Source organism: Metopolophium dirhodum, chromosome 3 (genome assembly GCF_019925205.1).
Source record: "Metopolophium dirhodum isolate CAU chromosome 3, ASM1992520v1, whole genome shotgun sequence".
NCBI classification, from domain to species: Eukaryota; Metazoa; Arthropoda; class Insecta; order Hemiptera; family Aphididae; genus Metopolophium; species Metopolophium dirhodum.
This window is the reverse complement of record NC_083562.1, coordinates 41,235,297-41,246,590: the sequence shown is the minus strand read 5'-3', so window position 1 is coordinate 41,246,590 and position 11,294 is coordinate 41,235,297. Positions and strand designations below refer to the sequence as shown.

Sequence of the window (11,294 nt, the reverse complement as noted above, 5' to 3'; positions counted from 1 at the left end):
TTCTACAAAAACCGATATCCCTCCCTATAATTTGGTTCATGTGAATCGGGAGCAAGTATACATATTATAATAACGATTAAGATAAATCAAACGGTTATAATTGGACAACCATTGTTTTCGTGAAAAATTATTTACGTAGTTACGCGTAGCGGCGGCGGCGACGGTTTGGTACATTAATAATCGGTACCGCAGTCAATCAGCTTTCGGAAAAAAAATACAGGTGCTGCACTGCTGCACATTGTTGCGTACGCCACCCCGTTCTAACGCTTCCAAATATGGACCAAATTTGTGTTGTAAACTTTTTATATTGGAGTGAATTGACCTAACCTAACCTAACCTATTGCTATTATCAAACTTAAATGCGTGAGAACACTATCTTGTATTCTCTTGTATTTGTATACTAAGCCCACCCCCCATACAAAATTGTGTACGCAAATTTGCCTTATCTTGCGTTTGTAAGACGGTGGCACAGATTCGGGTGTACTCGTTAGATAATATATCATAACATCCCGTTAGAAAGGTCTGATCACACAATAGTTGTTGTTGTACACTTGTGCATAATATTATATTGTTATGTGATGTTAATAATTTATTATTATTACCTATGCTGTCGACGTTCTCTTTGGTGATGTACCCGACGTTGTCCATACTGAACGTGTGATTTTTGCGGCTAAAGTCCAGTTGCAAGTCGTTGTAGCTGTCGTTGTCGTCGATCGGAACGCTCATTTGGAGCACCTGAGCAAAAAAACGTCAGTTGAGGATATATTAGTTGATCGTCGCCAACGCATCGTCTTAAACCAAATCTTACCTGTACCTCGTATTCCTTCATGTTCGGCTCGATAAACACCGGGTCGTACCGTTGCGTCACGTACATCCGGGCCATCCTCTCCTTGTACGCCTTGTACCTGGCAAACGAACGCGTTTATATCACATATTATATTACTCCGTCATACTATTATTACCTAACATTATTATAGTGAACTCTACAGGGCGAGCTGTCTCGTTTTTCCGCGTCGGCATATCGTAGGAAAACGCGGCGGCTCGCCGTGCAATAGGTATAATATAATATTATATAGGTATACATCGCGCATTATCGCCCGCGGCTCGGGGTTCGACCTTACCTAGACCACGACACGCAGATGTAAATTATGCCGGCGATGCCCAACACCAGGATCAGGGCTGCCATGAGGATCAGAGTGTACGGGAATACGGTCCATTGGATGGTCACGCCCGCGGTGTGGGTCCGAGTGACGACGTTCTGCTGTTGCAGCGGCAAATGTATATCCGACGCGATTATTGACAGTTTCTCGGCGATCGTCGTCGTAATGTTTCCGACGGAATCTTTGTTCAGTATTGACCTGTGCGATTGGAAGAAAACCAAACACGAAACGTCAATTTATAACGAGGTTTTTTAATAATATTATTCGCGCGTATATAAATAATAGCACATCAGCGTGTCATCGTGCGTTATACGCCAGACGGCAGACAGCGGATACTGTTTTATATTCTCGCAGACTGAATCGACGACCTCAAACCGGTTGTGGAAACACGAAACTTATAGCTCGCTAGGGTCGTTATAGCCCGCTGTTTTTGCAAATATATAGGTAAGCCGTCGTCGGCCACACGTATCCTAACCATGTAGCTAGGTAGCTGCAGACATGCATGCCGTTATTTAATTACCTGGCCACTTTGGTGTTGTTTCGTTCCAAAATCGTCTCGCTGGCAGGGTCTACGACGTAAAACCAGAAATCGGTCGAGCTAGGATCGGTCTCGACGGTCAGGTTGTCTCTCCGCCTGTACTGCTTGGCCGACACTTTCTCGCCGCCCACGATCAGCTGCAGGAGTTTTTCCAACGCGTCTATCAATTTGTTTTCGGACGATTTAACAATGTCCGGACGTGCGCCATCGATGGCCATCACCAAACGGTGTTGGTCTTTGATCACGTTTATCTGTAAAAGAAAAATATAGGTCATACTCACGGTCTGTGTAATCCTGCCCATAGGGGAGGTATAAGGAATATTGCTGGTTCGAGCCAACTCGAACATTTATTTTATTTGTTTAACACTCACGACGACGTGCGCTTGAGCCGTGTTGTAGTCGCTGGGATTCGTGGCCCCCGGGTTGTCGCGCGCCGTGACCACAAGTCGGAACGGTAAGTTCCACGGAGGCACATCGGTCAACGTCCTTAAGGTTTTTACGATTCCGGTCTTCGGGTCGACGGTGAAATAAGGACCTTCAGTCGAGTTCTGTTCGTCGTCGTCGGCCAACTCGTATCTCACGTCACCCAATTTTCCCCCGTCCAAGTCCTCCGCTTTCACCTGCAACACCGCACTGCCTATTTCCTCGTCAACCGATACTGCTCCGTAATATGCGTTCTTGGCGTAGCGTTTGCTGCTTTCCGGATACATAAACGTAGGTACGTTGTCATTTATGTCGATCACTTGCACGTTTAACTATTAAGCGTATTTAGAGTATTAATGTATTATAATTTATTGACATATATATACAGACACTGTTAATATAGGTATGTGTATATATTAGGAGGTATCTAAGCAGTACGCTATTATAATAACATACAATTATAGTGTATATTGATATTATAATTATTGTACATTACTTACCATAGTAGTGCTTTTTGTCGGGTTAACGACTCCGGCAAGCGTGTCGAGACGTATTTTCAGTTGATAACTCTCTGCGTGCTCGTGATCTAATTTCGTTTCCTTTAAACGTACTTCACAATTTTTCTCAGTTGTGACGTTTATTGTAAATACATCTACGCACACCAATAAAACAAAATTAATATCGGGTGTTATAGCATGTTTTTTTTTCATATCAAATATATCACAAATATTTTTTTATGTTTTTACTAAAAAAAATGTGATTATCTAAACAATAATAATATTATTACTATGTGAAATGGGTAAGAATAAAATAATATAGTCCACGACATGAAAATTGGCCACCGGGCCCCGAGTACCGCGACCAGCACTGCTTACCCCGCGCGTTTGCCATGGGTTCTCAACCAGCTATATGTTTATTGAAAATTGCGCGGCTGTACCGTATATTCGAAACATTCCAGTAGACGGTAGACCTGAATTTTTTTTTGCATCTCTAACACAGTACGTTTAGTGGCTGTCCAACAGAAAAACTTTATTAAAAAAATGAATTACATTGTGGACCCCTGAGGCAAAATGGACGCTAGGTTTTTGTGACGGTCAGGGGCCAGTTTTCATATCACGGACTATATGTATACAGGTATTAAAACCAATAGAAAATGCATAATATTTGTGTCACTGCAGATGTTAATAATATAGTAAAGTTAACATTATTATTTAATTTGGTAATAGCTGTTTATATTAAATATTCCTCTGTAATGCCTTTACCTTCAGAGTTTCCGGAAACTATAGTACAAACGAGAGGAAGGGGTAGTGATGGTCTTGGGTGTACGACAGTCAGAACTTTAACTAAAGTACCAACAACGGCAGATTCTAAAACTCGAGCAGAGTACGAATCGTCCGAGAACCCCATTCCCAATTCTGGTATTGGAGTCGTGACACGCCGAACAAAGATTGTCACTGATGTCACTGAAGAGAGCTGAGGTTCGCCCAAATCATAAGCTTTTACATCCACCTATATAATAAATAATAATTATATAATATGTGTGTGTTGATGCAGAGAATATTATTTATTAATTTGTTTAGTTGTACAGTATAATAATTTAAATTTTAGTTTCAAAGAATAAAAAGGTGGGTAAGTGTATGTCACTCTGCTGTACAGTAGGTTACAAGTGGGTCACTGTAATATAGATGGTGTTAAATTTGTTTTCAATTATATAATATCATTGTCATTCAGCCTATGATATTGCCAAGTATATTTTATGATATTATTGTGAATAAAGTAATTTATATATAACCTATTTACGTGGATCCTTGTTTTAAATTTTCAATCCTTAGCTATAAAAGTTGAATATTTTAAGTACAAAATAATTATTAAATTTTAAATTTGATAAATTTTGTCAAAATTTGAACTTTAAATGCTTATAAAAAAAAAAATTGTGCCTATGTATTTTTAATATTTTTCAACAGCTATTGTAACAATATATCAGGAGCCTTGCATTAGATTTTCACGCTTTAATACCCAACATATACAATTTTATTAATATTTATAGAAAAAAAACTAAAAAAATTGAAAACTGACAATGTCTATAAACAGCTCAAAAAGAGTCAAATTATTTTCAAAATTTTATCGTGTATAGAAAATGCTATATGCACATTCAGTGAAATTTTCAAATATCTACAGTCATACGTTTTTTAATTACTACAAAATAAGAAAATCGTTACATGAGATATCGAGTAAATATCAAATGTTGTAAAAATATGAATTTCAAATGCTCATAAAAATTTAATTTGATTTTCTTGTAGACATTTTTTTTTTGATAAAGATAGTCAAACTTATGGATAATCTTGTATTACATTTTCAAATCTTAGATTTAAAAAGAAAAATTTTTATGAATTCTGTACTCAAAATAATTTGCTAATTTTCGTGATTTTTTCGTATTTTGTCAAGATTTGAACTTTAAATGCTTATAAATAAAAACTGTGACTAAGAATTTTTAATTCTTCTGCCTTTGAAACAATAAACTAGGAGCCTTTTTACTTTTGACCTGACCCCCCAAAGTACCAACTAGATTTACTTTCCTATCAGAAAAGTATTTTTACTGTCCTAAAAGGTGATGATAGACACAAAAAAATTTAAAAAAACACACATCATTGTAAAATCAATATATTCATCGCTTCGCTCAGAATCTAAAAAAAAACACACATCATTATAAAATCAGTACATTAATCGCTTTGCTCAGAATCTAAAAAAATAATAATGTATTATATATAATTAAACGCCACTAAACGGTAGTAATATGTATTATGAGGTTATTAAAAAGTAATTTATAATAATATGAACATTTAATTAATATAATTAAATTTCAGCAACCCGATAAAAAGTAATGATTAATCGATAGTAATGGTTTCAGAAATATTAACTAGATTATAGACGTAGTGCGTACATAATAAAACATGTACCTATTCAAAAATGTTATGAAAATAATCATTGTGGGTGGTCAATTGTTAACTGTATAGTAGATATAATATGTTTATATTAATAATTAGGTTACATTTGTAACATATGCAATAAATTTGGAGTAAATGTAAATCGTAAATGTGACTTTCAGTCGTAGGAGTGTGTGATAATTTGTTTATTAAGTGTACATTTATTTTTACCTATAATTGACCACGATACTCAATACTTGAATGCGAATGTAATAATTTTAAAATAATAAAAACATAAATTGTAGATATTTTCAACTAAAATTTCCTAAGTTTAATACTTATAACAAATAAGATATAATTTAACAAGTTTTGTAAGCTGATAAGTTAGTGTTAATTTAATAAAATAGTTACAATTAATTTACCTGATACTCATTATCGGGTTCTTTTTGTAGATCACCGCGCACGTATAAAACACCAAGATCAGGGTCAATGTGGAAATACTTTAAGGCTTTTCCACGGCCGCTCAATTCGTACCGGACCTAAAATACAAATTTTTTTTTTTATAATTCATCGGATTAAATAGTATCTTGTTAATTTACCTTATTTCCTGGAGATGTTCCATCCGAATCAGTAGCTAAAAGAGTCGTGACTTTAGTTCCAATGGCTACATCGTCGTCGAGTGTTACAGGTGAAGGTATGGTTAGAAATACTGGTGGGATATCATTGCGATCTTCAACGTTCACAATTACTTTCGTTGTGGCGCCGGGTGTTTGATTTGAATTTTCCAATGTTCCGATGATTAGTGTATGTTGACTGTCTTTCTCATAATCTAAACCTCTAAGTGTTCTAATCGTTCCAGTAGTCGGTTCTATGGTAAATAAGTCTGAAGGTCCTTGTTTTATTACATAAGTCACTCGTTTCACTGTATCGGGATCATCAGCCTGTAATTATTATACACAAATATATTAAACATAAATTCTAAAATAAAGCATAATATATTTGACGATTAAATAAAAGTATATCATGTATACCTAAAATGATTTTTAACATAAATTATACATTGAGCCAAATTAATTTAAAAGACGTATTGGTTATTTTTAAAATTTGCAAAAATTATAATAAATAATAATAATAATTCTAAAAAAAATACGCACGTGCACTTGAGTAACTAGGAAATCGGGCGCATTCTCTGGTACTTTTGCTTCGTATAGTGTCTTATGAAATAGTGGAATTTCGTCTTCAACGTCTTTAACCGAAACAGTCACAGAAGCAGTTCCAATACGTGGATCTGGCGCCCCGTCTTTGGCGGTAACCACAAATTTATATTCCTATAAAAATATTTACGATTCGAGTATGTTCTTTTTTAATAAAATACGATATTCCTACTGTACTCCAAACGAAAATACATTTTTTCTACTCACATTGTTTTTTTTCATAGTCCAAGGCTGTAGCAGTACGTATATGCCCTGTGTTGACATCAATTAAGAATGGCAAGTCGTCTGGCAACGAATAATGAACTAAAGCGTTTATTCCTTCGTCTCCGTCTACAGCTTCTACTTGTCCCACAGGGGCTCCGTCTAAACCTTCATCCACCGAAAACTCATACGGGGCACCAATGAATTCCGGATTCTTATCATTAATATCGCTAATTTTTATATTTAATGTTGTTGTACTCGAAAGTCCTCCTTCGTCTTGTGCTTTGATTAACTGTATACAAATGATTTTCATTACATTTTGCTCAATATTAAAATCAGCGATAACGAGAAACTTACCAATTGATAACGAGTCAGCTCTTCACGGTCCAATTTTCGTATAACACCGACTATTCCAGTTTTTTCACCTATTGTAAATTGCCTCAAATCATTGCCAGATAAGATAGTGTAAGTGACGGGATCATTTTCGGGATCAATGGCTTTCAAAGAGATAACTGTTGTGTTTATTGGCGATCCCTCGCTAACAGTCACTTCGTATGAAGATTGTGAAAATACCGGGGATTTAGTATTTGGCCCCGCTATTACAACAACTTCAACAATACTTTGGGTGTATAAACCTCCTGAATCAGTAGCTTGGACAGTTATACTATACTGATCACCAGCCATCATTCGACCAGTGGTTTCAATCCAGCCAGTTATTGGATCAATATGGAACTTACTGTGGCCTTGGTTTGATACGTGATATATACTATAAGACACATTAGCGTTTTGACCTTCGTCGTTGTCCACTGCTTTAATCTGCATAAAATGTGGACAGTCAATGAAAATTCATAAAAATCAATTAGTATAATAATTCACAACGTACTTGGACAAGTTGTCGCCTAGAATTTCCAGCTTGGATCGTGATCGGAGACAACATTGGCATTCGCGGAGGATTATCATTCACATCTTTCAAGAACACTGTCATTAGGTATGGAATGCTACCGGCATGTCCATTAACTTCTCTAGCTACTATCTAAAAAAATCATTTATCATAATAGTATTAAAAAATCTTTTCTGTGATTGCAACTGACGAGTGAGAAAATTATATAGCATTTATATAAATTTGTATTTACTTGAAAACGGTATTTTCCAGGATTTGGCGGATCTCTGTCTAATTTTTCTTCATTTACATAAATATTTCCATCGGAATCCACATTAAAAGAATTAGTTGTGAGTTCAAACATATAAGTTACTTTAGGATCATTTGGTCCCTATAAATAACACGTGGGTATAATAAATATTTCGGTATTTAAAAACTAAAATGATTTATTTTAAGTTGCATATTTTGTGTGCATAAAAAACTAGTTTTACATTTTAGTTTTGATATTTACCAAATCATCGTCAGTTACGGATAACATGATTGGTTGTCCGTTCTTATCTAAAACTTTTGTACCAACAGGTGAGTTTTCTTCTACAAATCCGTATCCTTCGTCAACAGCAGAACTATGTATAACAGGTGGATTGATATCGACAGGTTTTACTTCAATGTACAGTTTAGCCGTAGTTGATCTGTGGTTGGACGATTCTTCTTCAGCCTTAAACATGAACATTTGTGACAACTAATCTTTTATATAACTATATAATATTTTTATAACTTACTTTGACAGTTATTGAAAATCTCTTCGTCAGACTAGTATCTACTGCTTTTATTTGTTTTACAGTACCGAACTGAGGATCGATGGTGAAGTATTCTGCGTAGAATGAAGGAGACCCATTAATAAACTTATACTCAATTGGATAATTCAATGAATCCATGTCTACAGCTTGTATTTTTTCTGGTCTTATAGTAAGGACTCCAGAATTTACACCACTGGCAACCTAATGAATAAAATATAAATATTTAGTAAAACATTAGTGATTTTACAAAGCCCAATAAAGTTTCAATATAGCCATATAGGTACATAAAAGTAAAAGTATATCGTTCTTTGTTAAAAAAAAATTTACTATTGACCATGAAGTAATTATTTAGTGTAGATTATTATTTTTAATTTAAACAAAAGATATAATATAATACATAATTATAACTTATAAGTTATAAAAATTAACAAGACAACAATGACGAATTGAAAAATTTAGCCCATTTGATGTTTTAATCGTCTAATATACAACAATTTATTATTCCTCACTTAATGCATTATGGGCTTATAGACCTCAAAATTGTTGACTAGATTTAAATGAATAGATCTTTTAAGTCAATACAAACTAAAAGTAATTTTTACTGAAAATAAAATAGGGTTTGGGTTATTTTTATAGAAAACATAAATCATTATATATTGATATATTGTAATTACTAATATAATACCTATTAAGAATAACGTTTAAACACGTTTACATCTGTAACGACTTGTATGATTTCTGCACATATGTATTTGCGTTTACCGTCGTAAATCATAATCATTCGACTTTAATAATAAATAACAAATATAAAAAATGCCATTTATATTCACCCCCCCCCCCCCCCCCCCTTCAACACGCACACTTATCAAACTGACGATATGTAATATAGTTTACGATTATAGTAGTTCGAATGAAACCTGCGGGCAACCGGAAAACCGGTTAAGCGTTAAATGTTTAACTCTCTCCCATGAATGAAACAACTAGTACGTAGTATTATATATAAGTATAATATTATGTTGATATATCGGATTGGTCATTTTGATTTTTAGAGCAGAAAATAATGGACTAAATTAACCCGAATGCATTCTGTTTCATACCGATACCATGTTTAAATCTTTTCATAATATTTACCGCAGTTGTATGTACTATATTAATATAATGGTTACTCACGGTGGTGTGATATTCCGGATTTATGCAAGCTCCGTCCTGAACCATGCATCCTTGATAATTGAACGACGGGTCCTGATCGTCTTCGTCTTTTACCATAACAGTAAGCGTTGTAGTCGACGTAAGTCTGTCTTCGGGGTTCTTGGCTCGGTCCTGAAATCATTTTTCGTTCAACGATGCTGTGAAAATATAATTTATCGTAGACAAACGGGATGTGGCACCGACCGGCAGAGGGTACAGATAAATGGGGCCGACGTCGAATTCCGTCGCCTGTCCCAGGGCGTACGAAACACACCAACAATATCCGAATAAAATAAAAAACCTATCCATTTCGAAACATTTAAACACCGACTACGACGATTCACGCATCCAGACATTTAAAAAACGTGTCCGACCTCTGCAACCGGTGCTGTTCTGTCATAGATGTGCCATATGTACAGTGTGTGTACCTATATTATACGTACCTATAATGTGAGTAGTGTGTACGCTGCACCGTGTGTGTACGCGTGTGCTCGTGCATATTTGGATGCGTGTAATATTCAAATAATAATATAAACAACTACTATACTTTAATGCCTACACCTACCGTTCATCGACATCCGACTGTTCTATTTATTCGACACACGGCGTGTAAAAACATAGAATATTAATTATAATATTATTGTTCGAAGCCGTAACTGTATACTAGTATATGTATATAATAATATTACACAGTCTTTAAGTACACACGCAGAATGACGCGTACGTATTTATGAATGATTTCATCCAATCGTTTGGTAGGTACTTACTAGTTATATTATAATATCAGTTATCACATATTATTATAAGTGTATATATTTAATGCGACTGCAGGCCGGATTATTGAGTTTCGAGAATATTCCCATCACTCAAAACATATTATAGTGAACACCGTGGGATATATTTTTGAAATAATAAAGGTCGTATGAATTTTTAAAAAAATCGGTCATGGTAAACTCAAAAATCGTATAGTTATATATGAAATTACATTGCCTTTAAAATACGTTATAGCAGGTAAAGCAGAAGCGGTTTATTGTATTTTGATTGTTCAATTGATAGATACTGTATAGATAGTGATAACACGGGGGTCGAATACAGTGAAGGTCAAACGTTTGTGAACCATAAATATCATTACTAAGTGGGCTTATGACACGAGAACAAATAATGTCAGTTGTTAAATACTCAAATTTAACGTGTGTTGAAATAGAATTATTACTATGTAGCTTCGAGGTCAAACTAAAAGAAAAACTCTGAAGATCTACGTTTAGGATATATTTTAACGCCTCAATAATTAGTCTGACTATGATCTAACCAGAATGACTTGCTCACGTCATTATTAAAACAGAGCTACACGCGTATAAATAGTAACATTTTATAAATATAAAAGTATTAGGTGTAAAATTTTTTTCTATTGTTTAGATCAACAAAATATTTTTAAAATAATTGTACAAAATATTGATATTATAAAATGGCTAGCGAACAATAACACGAAAATATGTTAAAAACGCACGTTACTTGAAATATGATTATCTATTGGCAACAGATCGTATTACACATTATACGCGTGCACATGGGTATTATAATTATAATTATTATTGTATTCCATTATCAACCACCAACGCAATTTTTTGGCTAATTTCAACACTCAATTATTATTATAATATTTTAATATTATTCTCTAGCGTAAGGCACCTATCATCAAAAAAAAATAATAATAATGCGAAATCTCAAGTGTAGGATTGATGATGAGTCATTACTATAATATGAAATCCGTAGGAGATGATGCATACATAATATACGCAATCTAAACCAGTGGTCGCGGCGTAGGACGTTTGTCTGCAGTGTGAAACGCGCGGCGACGTGTGTACTGTGTAGGTATGTGTAATCCCTCCTTCTCATACGTTTCGTTTGCTAAGGGAAGTGGTGTAAGCGTATAGGTATATGATATAATATAATATATCGGATAAAATGC

The 11,294-nt window shown here is 34.6% G+C and overlaps 1 protein-coding gene across 1 annotated transcript in view; it reads right to left on the bottom strand.

Annotated features, from left to right (window-relative positions):
• LOC132940923 (cadherin-99C) overlaps positions 1–11,294 on the bottom strand; it is a 62,776-nt gene that overhangs the window by 3,768 nt on the left and 47,714 nt on the right. Inside the window, 17 exon segments of the mRNA XM_061008727.1 lie at positions 603–735; positions 809–905; positions 1,122–1,358; positions 1,681–1,949; positions 2,070–2,453; positions 2,622–2,773; positions 3,384–3,630; positions 5,468–5,584; positions 5,645–5,986; positions 6,200–6,373; positions 6,444–6,752; positions 6,818–7,276; positions 7,344–7,493; positions 7,594–7,731; positions 7,852–8,055; positions 8,120–8,338; positions 9,308–9,457. Coding sequence (XP_060864710.1) covers positions 603–735; positions 809–905; positions 1,122–1,358; positions 1,681–1,949; positions 2,070–2,453; positions 2,622–2,773; positions 3,384–3,630; positions 5,468–5,584; positions 5,645–5,986; positions 6,200–6,373; positions 6,444–6,752; positions 6,818–7,276; positions 7,344–7,493; positions 7,594–7,731; positions 7,852–8,055; positions 8,120–8,338; positions 9,308–9,457 — 3,781 coding nt within the window.